We start from the raw sequence: 12,290 nt of genomic DNA on the forward strand, positions 1-12,290 counted from the left end.
TTTATATTTCTCTTAGGCTTTGCATGTAATAGTGTCCGATGCCACGTGTTAAATGAGTAGAGCAGTGATGAGCCAACCCAAACTAACAGTGTAGCCTTGGATACAGTCACTCAAACATAGCATCCTCAAATAATCACATTAAGGGAATTTTGAGTATAGTGCTGAAGGGAATAAAACAACTTCCAAAAGAAACTTTGGCAATGGGTGGCATATGTAGATGGTTTCATTTTGCAAAAAACCTGAGACGGTTTTAGGATTAGCTTTCAGAACCACTTCTTCCCATTCCACTCCTCTGCTGGTTGTTCCTTTGAACATGCCCATTTTCTGGCATGCTAATGTAGAGCCCCAAGTAATAATTTGAGAAAGTGATTAGTGATAGATGCTTAGAGTTTTAGCAAACTAGCTTTTATGAGTTACTATTCTCTCTTTCTCTGTTCGGTTGAATGAGACAGAAGTAACAAAAAGGTTGTATAAGAGTAGTTTCTAAGTCAAGAGTCTTTTAAACTTATTTTTTCTTTGTATTTTGTAATTGATGCTCAATGAGCAACATTTCTTTTAGTATTTTGTTTACAAGACTATATAGTGTAAAAAGTAAAAGTAACATTAAAAATGACTAGTTATATCAGCTTCTCTGATAAATGAAGTTAAACTACATAAAGATAACATGTTCTTTATATATTTTCCTCATGAGATTTGTCTAATTATTTAGTCATCTCTTGATAGACTATGTATACACTTCATGTTTATGGATGGATGTTGAACAAATTGTTCCATTTACTGAGATTTGCTTTCCTTTGTCACTTAATACCTTTTGAGGCTACCTGAGGTTTCTGTTCTTTGACCCCAAGTTAATTATATTTTGCTTTTCATTTTTTCTGCCTTGTAACTTTCATCTAACATAGATTTATTGAATACTTAGCATATGCCCTACTAAAAGGCTCTGGAAAAGAATGAAAATCTAAACCAGACATGGGTCCTGTCTCCATAGAGCTTACAGTCTAATAGGAGAATAATTAAATAAATAAGCACAAACTGAGGTGAACGTTAACATAGAAAATTACAGATTGCTGTGAGATTGACTTGGTTTGTTTTCAGGAGTCAAAGGCTTTCTTTCATGGTTACCCTTTCGTCACTCAGTTATCGTGCTGTGATTATTTTCTTGTGTATCTTTCCTATTCTTAACTCTGGCGTTTTCTTTCTTTTTTTTTTTTTTTTTTTTTTTAAATTTTTTTTTTAAATTAAATTCCATGTTAAAAATATTTTTNGGTTTCTTTTCTCTCTACTGCCTAGTTCAAATGAGGTATTCTAATTTCAGATATTTATAGAATTAATAAATGTGAATAAATAAATTATAAAATCCATATATGAAATAAAATTTGTTTTAAAGGACCATGTTACAATATCATAAAATACTATATAACAACAATATTAAAATGTGGGGTTTTTTTTTGTTTCTTTAACATTTACAGGATCATCAAATTTACAGCAAATTCCCAGTTTTGAGTTCACATCCACAAACACCTTACCAGAAGACTCAGTCGTTGTTGTTGGAAAAGGTACTTCCAAGTCATTTAGCTTGTTGATTGTATGTGTTCTCCACACATAAGCAAAGCATATCATTAAAGAACAGAGAAGAGTGTGATTCGAGTGTTGTTTAGAACTTTTCTTTTTAAAAAATTATTAAATTGAAAGAATTAGAAGTGAGTACTTAATTTTACATTTGTCTTCTAATGAAACTAAATTCATGTCAGTAATTTTCAGAGATGAATTATGTAAAGCTGCAGCTTAGGTACTTCTAAGACACTTTTAGGATAACTAAGACAGTTTTATCATAGTTTAAGTTCAAATAATAGTCCTTATTTATAATTTATCAGCTTAGTATTTAATATAATTTCATTATTTTCCATACAGAGTCTAGACAAATCAGAATTAACACCTGTTATATATTTTTGGGTGCCAAGGGGTTCTTTGAACAATATATTCTTTAAAACTCTTTTTTTTTCTTTAAAACTTTATTGGGGTATAATTGAAAAAATTGTAAGGTATTTAAAGTGATTATTTTATATCCATATGCATTGTGAAAGGATTCCCTCATCAAGTTAATTAACACATCTCAGTTTTTTTTTTTAAGTTTTTATTTATTTGTCAGAGAGAGAAAGAGAGACCACAAGCAGGGGGAGTGGCAGGCAGAGGGAGAAGCAGGCTCCCCGCTGAGCAAGGAGCCCAATGAGGGAGTCGATCCCAGTACTCTGGCATCATGACCTGAGCTGAAAGCAGATGCTTAACTGACTGAGCCACCCAGGAGTACCAATTAGTTCCCTTTTTTTTTTTTTTTCCCAAATAAAAAAACTAGAACGTGATGATAGACACTGAAGGTGCACATCTTATTTCTGGTAAATACAGTGAAGTAGGATGAAATGCTTGGAAAGCTTTCCTGTTTGCTTGGTAGAGTCTCATTAAGTTAATTTGAGGCCCTTCTCAGATTGGCTCCAACCTAACCTTGCAAACTTAGTTTCTTTTATTCCTCTGTTTCTCTTATGTCCAACCAAACTGAGTTAATCACTTCACATACATGCTTTATACTTGTTCAGCTCTGCTTCTAAGCATTACCAACTTATAGGGTGCCCTCCCCTCCTTCTTCAGTTATCTGTCCAAATTCATTGTGTCTTCCAATCCCAGCTGAAATCCTTGCTCCTTGAAATCTTCTTAAACACCCCGCTCATACCAGCCTTTCCTTTATGTGAACTCATTATTACAATATGCAGTTCTCATTTAATATTGTGAAATATCTAGGGGCGCCTGGGTAGCGCAGTCGTTAAGCGTCTGCCTTCGGCTCAGGGCGTGATCCCGGCGTTCTGGGATCAAGTCCCACATCAGGCTCCTCTGCTGGGAGCCTGCTTCTTCCTCTCCCACTCCCCCTGCTTGTGTTCCCTCTCTCACTGGCTGTCTCTCTCTGTCAAATAAATAAATAAAATCTTTAAAAAAAAATATTGTGAAATGTCTAGTGATACCTCCTAAATGATTGTCCTGTTAGGGTATTTGTTTTTATATTTATTATTATTTAACATGTCTTTCTTACTGACTATATTGTTTATTTCTTAAAGTCGAGAGCCTTGTCTTTAACTTTGTTATCAGAGTGACATCACATAAATACTTAATGGCAGTTTGTTGGTCGGTTAATTTCAGGTGTATTTGGAAGTCCAAATTCAGCACCAGCAGCCAGCAGCCAATCAGTGGTATCTTCTGTGGAAAATGGAGATACATTTTCAATTAAACAAAGCACTGAACCACCATCAGGAATTTATGGAAGAGCAGTCCAGCAAAATATTCCATCATATGTTGATGTTGAAAATGAAAAGGATGTAAGGTTATTTGCTGATAATTATTAGGATAAACTCAAGCCTATATTAATATCATTGTGTTGGGTTCATCAGATTTGGGGTGATAAAAGTGTTTTGATTAAAATTTTTAAAATCTCAGGATAATTGGAATTTCTGATCCTAATCATTTAAATAATGGGTTATTCTTCTTTCCAGCAATTATATTCTCATTCTGGTATAAAGTATCTAATGTACTTTATACTATACATGTACTTTACATATATATATGTATGTGTATTTACAAATTCAACAATTTTCTAGGACACTCAAGGAGTGACAGACTGGTATCCTCAGGCACAAATTTAGTTATGATACTAGCACCATGTAATTCTAGTCAATTTTAGAATTCCTGGAAAAAGGACTAAAAAATGTATAGTTTATTTTTTTTATATGTAGACAGTGTCTATATACAGTTGTCTGAGATGAAGATAGTTATTTTAAATATCAAACTCCCTGAATACTTTCAGATATTTCAACTTTTTCATTCAGATTAAAATTTCTATTTCAAAATCTACTTATGAGAAGATGAGACAAAAAAGAAAAGAGGAAAAAGAACTTTTTGACATTAAGGATTGTGAAAAGAAGGAACAGAATTCCTGGGAGCGAATGAAATATACAGGAACAGGAGCTGAGAAAATGACATCTGAAAGTACGTGGAATTTAACTTTTGGTGTGTTTTCTTAACTGATAATATTCTAAAGCTAGTGTACCTGTGGTTTAACTGAGAGCTAATAATGCAATATGTTGAACCATAACATTGAAATTTGCAAGACCGAGTAGCTTCTAGTATATTAAATATTAATTATTTCTTATAAAAAAGGAAGTTGATTGATTGTTTTTCTCCCTTCTAGACTTAAATATTTTTGGAGATGAGGTGGGAATATCAAAAAATGAGAGTTCCCCTTTAGAAAATATTGCCTTCAGCCCTCCATTGAAAGGAGGGACCTGTTTAAAAAGGTCACCGTCTTTAGTGTTTTCAGATTCAGGTAAGTAACTTGTTTAAATGTAAAGAATAATGTCACAAATGCTGGTTAAGCTGAAGATACCAAACATGGTTCAGTGCATTTGTGATGGAAAGAGCACTAAGGTAGTTAGGAGTCCATAGACAGACCTGGATTCATAATTATCAGGCCTGCCTTTTAATTAACTTTGTGACCTGGAAATAGGCCTTTGTTTTCTGCCCCTTTAAATGTCCACATTATCTCAGAGTTCTCCTCTGTGCTCCCTGCAAATATTCCTGTTACACTAAAGGGTGGTATTCCATTTTATAGCTGGGGTTAAATGAGATTATGAAGTTGGTTTATATTAGATCATGATTTTAAAAAATCATTGTATTTATCACTTATTCAGCCTGCCATTCAGTACTTACTAGGTCCTATACCTGGCCAAGAGTGGCTTCCATGTTTCCTGTGCTGTTTTTAAAAATATTAAATAGGTCTTAGGTATAGTAGCAATTTGAAAAATCAGAGATTGAAATAAAAAAATCTCATGAACTATAATAAACATTAAGAATTATTGCTTATTATTTTTGTTTATTATTGTTTAATGTTACTAAAGAATAAACTGAACTATCAAACATTTTAAAATTTACATTGGGTCTGAAGTCTGGGTATCAATAAAAAACCCAAAAGTACAGAAAAGATAAATATATAAATGTGATCTTGGACAACATATTTAACATCTCTCAAAAATAAATATAAAAGAGGTTTGAGGGGCGCCTGGGTGGCACAGCGGTTAAGCGTTTGCCTTCGGCTCAGGGCGTGATCCCGGCGTTGTGGGATCGAGCCCCACGTCAGGCTCCTCTGCTATGAGCCTGCTTCTTCCTCTCCCTCTCCCCTTGCTTGTGTTCCCTCTCTCGCTGGCTGTCTCTATCTCTGTCAAATAAATAAATAAAATCTTTAAAAAAAAAAAAAAGAGGTTTGAACTAGATGACCATCTGATTCTTCCTAGTTTGTATTTCTTTTATAAGGCAAGAAGTTTAGAAAGCTTTTTAAAATTCTGTATCCTCAAAACTAGTAATTGTTGAGTATAACTGATGACAGATGTTGACCTGTAAAATTGCTGGTTCTTACCTAAGGTGTAAGAATACTGGCTGCTACTGTTAACAGGAAGAGTACAGATAGTAGCAAATAGTACAAATTGGTAAATATGTTTATGATAGTCACTTCCTAGTGCTTAATATTACTTTTTTAAAATTATCCCTTTGGGGCATCTGGGTGGCTCAGTCAGTTAAGTGTCTGCCTTTGGCTCAGGTCATGATCTCAGGGTCCTGTGATCGAGCCCCATGTCAGGCTGCTCAGCGGGGAGTCTGCTTATCCCCTTGCTCTCCCTTTGTGCTCTCCCTCTCTCTCTCTCAAATAAATAATCTTTAAAAAAATACCACTTAACATGAAAAAATAACTAATAAATCTCTACCCATTTACAAAAGCCAATACAGGGGCACCTGGTTGGCTTAGTCACTTAAGTATCCTACTCTTAATTTTGGCTCAGGTGATGATCTCCGGGTCATGGGATCGAGCTCTGCATCGGGCTCTCTGCTGAACTTGAGATGCTTTCCTTCTCCTTCTCCGCGCCCCCTGCTCGCGCACATGAACACTCTCTGTCTCTCAAATAACATACATAAATAAAATCTTTTTAAAAATACCAATACACATTTTATTTGATCTTTTTTGCTTTCTAATACCTCCAGTGCAGGTATCTTGCATTGTTCAGTGCCCCCAGGGCATTACGTTGAGCACTCAGTGATAATGATTTGTTTCCCTGACATCCAGGGCAATGCCTTACATCTGGAAAACAGTTGGTAAATGTTTGATTATAGAAAAAAATGTTGTTATTACCACACATGGTCTTAGGATTTGTAATAGACCATTAATTCTATGCAGGTAGCAAAAAATTGGTATTTTTGGAATTCAGCTAGAATTCTTTACACAGGGACTCCTGGGTGGCTCAGTCGGTTAAGCATCTGACTCTTGGTTTCAGCTCAGGTCCTAAGATCCAGCCCCCAGCAGGCTCCACACTCAATGCAGAGTTTGCTTGTCTCTCTCCCTCTGCTCCTCCCCCTGTACGTGCTCTCGCGCTCTCTCCCTCTCTAGAAGAAATAAAATATTTTAAAAAAAGAAAAGAATTCTTTACACAGATGCTATGAAGCTTCATTTTCAGTTGCCATATGTGTAGTAAAACGGGTATATATCCCCTGTTCTTATAAAATGGGATCATAATACTTCTTATTGATTTTTAGCTCTTAAAGCTAGACTTTATTATATAACTCATGACTGAAAAACCATTTATATATTTATGTTTAATATAATTTAATAATTCTGTATATAAAAAGTCAAGTTTTAAATAGCTTTGTTGTCTGGGTATTACAGTTTTATTAAAGATAAACTGATAATACTAGTTTCCATAAAAAATATTCATAAAATCTGTAGTCAGAATATCATTTGTATCAGAGTTCTCTGACGCTTTATTTAATATGTTTTTTTTTGTTTTAGGTGAAGCATCTCCTGGAGGCATTCCACAATATAAAGAAAGGATGTCTTCTGTCACTCACAGTCCTGAAATATTGGATGCATCAGAACTACGGCCGTTTTCCAAACCAGAAATAGCACTGACAGAAGCCCTTAGGCTTTTAGCTGACGAGGATTGGTAAGTTCACCATCCTTAACTTAAAGCCAAGCTGAGTTTCACAAGTTTTCTGAAAATTTTTTATTAAAAACTTTGAAACATTCCCCATTAAAATAGTCATAGAAATGATTATCATAGTTCTTAAACAGTCTGATTTTTTTTCAACTTATTAATGTAACTGAACTCTGATCCTAATAGTACTGTAATTACTATCACTTACAACTTATATACTGCAAGGACAGAGTTTAGCTTTATTATGGATTACATAAACCTTTTGATACTAGAATGCAAATCTCACATTTCTCCAAGTGTTTCTCTGTGAAATACATCCTGTAACAATCCTGGAAATACTTATCTGTTATTAGCGTAGCTGTAGCAGCCACCCAGCCCAGCCCAGCTGGAACATCTACTGGCTGCACTTGACCCATTTCCTTCCCTACTCCTTCAGTATCACTCTCCGTCCCTTCCTCCATATCCTCAGTTTTACTTCTACTAGACCATATTCACCAACATTAAAACGTGCTATAATAGCCCCTATTTAAAAAAAAAAAAAAAAAACCTCCCTAAACTGCACATCTTCACATTTCTTTTATTCTTTTTTTTTTTAGCCAATTCTTCAAAAAGACTGACTCATTGTCTACTTTTTCACCTCATATTCTCTTCTCAACCTTTAATTGGCTCTCAGCCCTCCCCACCATGACAGCCACATCACTGAAACTATGAAAGTGATCATCTTACTGAATTTACACTGGTTATTTATTAGTGGCCATCTAAGCCTTTTAGCAACATTTGACACGATCGACACTCCCTTCTTTTCTGATTTCACATTGGAAAAATCAGAGTTTCTTGGTTCTTTTCTTGTTTTAGTATGTTCTTATTCCTTTTCTTTGTTTGACTTCAAAATTGAGGCATGCTCTGTCTACATTTATTCCTGAATATGGCAGTTGTTTTCTGTAAAGAGCCAGGTAGTAAATATTTTAGGCTTTCCAGGCCAGATGTCTTTATCACAACTCCTCAACTTTACTGTTGTAGTGTAAAAGCAGCCTTAGATAGTATGAAAACAAGTGGTTATAGATATGTTCCAATAAACATTACTTATAAAAAATTCTGATGGGGCCAGATTTGGTCTGTGAGTCATAGTTTGCCAACCCCTTTCCTAAATGATTACATTCAGTCAGATATATGTCTGGATTCCAGGTATCTTCTTGAGCTCTAAACTTACAATCCATCTGCCTCCTTGACATTTTCACTTTGATGCTTGCAGACATTTTAAATGTAACATATCCAAAATAGAACTCTTGATTTCCCACTTCCTCCCAAGGTGGGTTAACAGACATAAGATTTGCCTTTCAGATTTTAGTTCTTTCAGAACTAAAGAAATCGTACAAAATATATGAAACAGTGGTTTTCAAAATATTCCTCACTAGGCAATGAAAATTAGTGATCCTTGAGAGACAGGAAACGAACAAGTTGAACTCTATAATTGCCCTGGCTTAACTTTCTACAGAGTTTCCAGGTTACAGCTCAAAGAAGGGGAAACTATGTAAATACCAGCAGAGATAGAAATGGAGCTGGGAGTTTGGGGATGCCAAGGTAACTAGAGTTTGCAAGGCAGAGTACCATAGAGGATGGAGCTCCACAAAGAACTCTGGAGACCTTCAGAGGTGTCTTCTCAAATATTTAGGTAAATACTAGTCAGGGCATAAGTGTAAATAAATTCTTAAGCCAGAGCTAGAATGAAGTTACAGGGAACAATCCCTGAATACTTCTTGTTCCCATCAGCACAGTGGAAAACCTCATAACTCACATGGCATCAAGTAGAAAACTCAGAAGAGTTCTGCTTCTAAGTGTGGAAAAATAAACTGTAGGCTAAAGACTGTTTTGGCCCTGCCTAATGAAGCATAAGAGCAAGGCCTAAGAGCGTCAAACTTAACAAATAACCTAACGCCATTCCAGAGCAAAGGTCAAAAATAATTTAGGAATACAGAACTAGCTCAGGTAAAATGGATAATGACTGACATCCAATAAAAAATTACCAGGCATGCAAAGCAGCAGGGAAATACAACCCATAATAAGAAGGGAAAAAGCTAACTATTGAAACCAATCCAAAAATGATACAGATGATAGAATTAGTAGACAAGGACATTATAGCTATAGTTATAATTCTATTCCATATTCAGTGACATGAACAGAGAATCAGTGAGCTGTAGAACAACTTGCAAAATCCCTTTTGCCATATAATGTAACATGATTGAGGGAAATAACATCCCCTTATATTCACACTCAAGGGGAGGGTATTATCAGGTGGTATATGCCAGGGGACAGGAATCATGGGTGCCGTCTTAGAATTCTGTATTTCACATTCAGAATAAAAAGGGTCATTTTATAATGATAATGATAAAAAGGTTAATTCATCAAGTGATCCTGATTTTATTTATCATATAACAGAGCTTCACAATACATTAAGAAGAAACAGGTAGAACTGCAAGAAGAAGTAAATACATCCACAAATACAGTTGGAACTTGAACAACCTTCTCTCATTAATTGATAGAACTAGCAGAAAAAAAATCAGTGAGGATATGAAAGACTTGAATCACATGATTGACCAACTTGACCTAATTGGCATTTATAGAATACTCCACCTAAAATAGCAAAATTTACACTCTTTTCAAGTCCACGAGAAACATTTACCAAGAGAAATATTTTGGGACATAAAATAAGTAATTTAAAAGGATTCAGATTATACAAATTTTGTTCTCTGACTATAATGGAATTAAATTAGAAGTTAAGAACAGATACCTGGAAAATCTCTAAATGTCTTGAAACTACCACGCTTAGAAGCAACCCATGGATCTAAGAAAGTAATCAAAAGGGAAATTAGGAAGTATTTTGTAACTTTTTCTTAAGTAGGCTCCACGCCCAGTGTAGAGCCCAACGTGGGGCTAGAACTCATGACTCTGAGATCAAGACCTGAGCCACGATCAAGTGTCAGATGCTCAACCAACTGAGCCACCCAGGCGCCCCCAAAGTATTTTGAACTTAATGAAATTAAGAATGAAACATATCAAAGTTATGAGATGTAGCTAAATTTAGATGGAAATTTATAGCACCATAACCCCTATATTACAGGAAAAGAAACATTTTGTATCCGTGATCTCAGCTTTCACCTTAAACTAGAAACAGAAGAGCAAATGAAGCCCAAAATAATTAAAGAAAAGAAATAATAAAGATTACACTAGAAATCAAGAAAATAATAGAGGAAATCAGTGAAAGCAAAAGCAGGCTCTTAGAGAAGATTATTTGATAAACCTGTAATCAGACCGATCAAGCAAACTAAGAGGGAAAAAACAATTACTACATCAGGAATGAGGAAGTGGACATCATTACTAATCATATAGCTCTTAAATAATACAGGAATAAGATAAACAGCTTTATGCCCATTAATTTAACAACTTAGTGAAATGGACAAATTCTTTGAAAGACGCAAACTACCAAAACTCACTAAAAAACAAAAAAGCTAACCTGTATAACCCAATATGTATTAAGGACATTGAAATTATACTTAGAACTTTTCCACAAAGAAAACTCCAGACTCAGATGGTTTTTCTAGTGAATTATATCAAACATTTAAGGAAGAAATCAATTCTGCACAAACTTATAACACTGAACAAAGAGGCCGGAGTACTTCCCATCTTATTCTTTGAGGCCAAAATCACCCTCATACCAAAACCATACATAGATAAAACTACAGACTGAGATAAAAAATATCTCATGAGCATAGATGTAAAAATCTTTAAAACAAGTTTTCATTTTGCCCCCTCCTAATCGCGAATCTGCTTTTCCCTCATTGTTCATCATCTTAGTTAATAACTCTGCCATGGACATTTAGTTGTTCATACCAAGTCAGTGTTGACTTTTTCTCATTTCTTTACATTCCATCAGTTCCTTTATTTTCAGAATATATCTCGGCTGCTGATCCTGTCACCCAAGCCACACCTGGCTATATTAGTGTCATCACTGGTTTGCATGCTTCCATCATTGTTCACTTCATACAACAGCCAGAGTGATACTGGTAAAACTCAAATCAGAACATGGGATTCCTCCCCACAAAACCCTCCAGTGGCCCCCGAGAACACTAGGAAAAAAATTCTTAACTGTTTTTTCTTCATTTTCCATCCCTTGCCCCTGTAGTCTCATCCCTTACAGTGAGTTGCTCTGCCTTACTTATCTACTCTAGCCACCTGGCTATTTCCTGAACACCCAAGCTCATTTATGCCTCAAGATCTTTGTACTTAATTCTTTGAACATTCTTCCAGTGGCTTCTCTCTCACTTCATACAGGTATCTGTCAAATGTCACCTCCTCAGAAAAGCCTTCTCTCATGACTTTAACTAAAATAGTGTTCTTTTCCCCATCTTCTTATGCTGCTTTATTTTTAGTATTGCTACCTGACCTTATATTTTATTTTAACACCTCTCTTAGCAGTTTGATTATTATGTTCCATGTAGTGCTTTTTTTGTTTTATCCTGTTTGGGGTTTGTCGTTAGATCTGACAGTTTATAGTTTGGATCGAATTTGGAAAAATTTTAGCCACTTTTTCTTAATTTCTTTTCTGCCTCCCTCTCTCTTGACTGTACTGTTATTAGTATGTATAGAATTGGGTTGTTTTTGCATTTAAATTAATTGTAAACTGTTTTATGCTTATTCAAAAAATGAGAATTTTGAACCAACTATTTAAATAGGTTTATTCTTGCTACCTTGGATTCTTAGGTCTTTTCTTTTCTCTGAGTTTTCCAGAATTCATTCAGTGAATTTAAATGCTTAAAAAAAATGACTGCTATCAATATTACTTAAGGAAATATTACAATATTACTAGGGAAACTCATTTTGGCTTATGGTTTTCAAACCTCTAAGATGAAAATCATCATGTTGGAAATGTTATGTCTAAATCCCACTTGAATCCCACTCTCTTATTAGTATCCACCTACCTTTCATCTGGCTCATTAGGTCAGAGAATGACAGAAAAATACAAATTACAGAACCATCTGTTGGTGGTTTTCTGCTGTTGGATTATATATTTACCAATAATGTATTTACTTTTCTCCTTCCATTTTTGTTTTATTGCTTCCCTCACCTTTTTTTCTGCCATTCCTTTTCCTTCTGTTCCCTAGAAAGAATATGGCATTCTATCACTAGGGAGGAAATATTCTTTTCTGTTTACAAAGCATGAACTTAGTGTGACTGTAAGTGGTATTTTAGCTCTTAAAAGATCCTTTGAATCATGAA

At 34.9% G+C, this 12,290-nt stretch overlaps 1 protein-coding gene across 9 annotated transcripts in view; it reads left to right on the forward strand.

Moving 5' to 3' along the window:
• The window catches only part of TOGARAM1 (TOG array regulator of axonemal microtubules 1), a 71,913-nt gene that overhangs the window by 41,315 nt on the left and 18,308 nt on the right, over positions 1-12,290 (forward strand). For 6 of the 9 annotated variants that reach the window (XM_019809471.2, XM_019809474.2, XM_019809472.2 and 3 more), the window contains 5 exons: positions 1,470-1,556; positions 3,187-3,362; positions 3,870-4,029; positions 4,232-4,366; positions 6,872-7,025. In XM_019809471.2, coding sequence (XP_019665030.2) covers positions 1,470-1,556; positions 3,187-3,362; positions 3,870-4,029; positions 4,232-4,366; positions 6,872-7,025 — 712 coding nt within the window. The remainder of the gene's footprint in view (positions 1-1,469; positions 1,557-3,186; positions 3,363-3,869; positions 4,030-4,231; positions 4,367-6,871; positions 7,026-12,290) is intronic. The other 3 variants (XM_011236694.3, XM_011236697.3, XM_011236695.3) reach the window with 1 other exon arrangement.

This window comes from Ailuropoda melanoleuca, chromosome 20 (genome assembly GCF_002007445.2).
Source record: "Ailuropoda melanoleuca isolate Jingjing chromosome 20, ASM200744v2, whole genome shotgun sequence".
In the NCBI taxonomy this organism is placed as follows: Eukaryota; Metazoa; Chordata; class Mammalia; order Carnivora; family Ursidae; genus Ailuropoda; species Ailuropoda melanoleuca.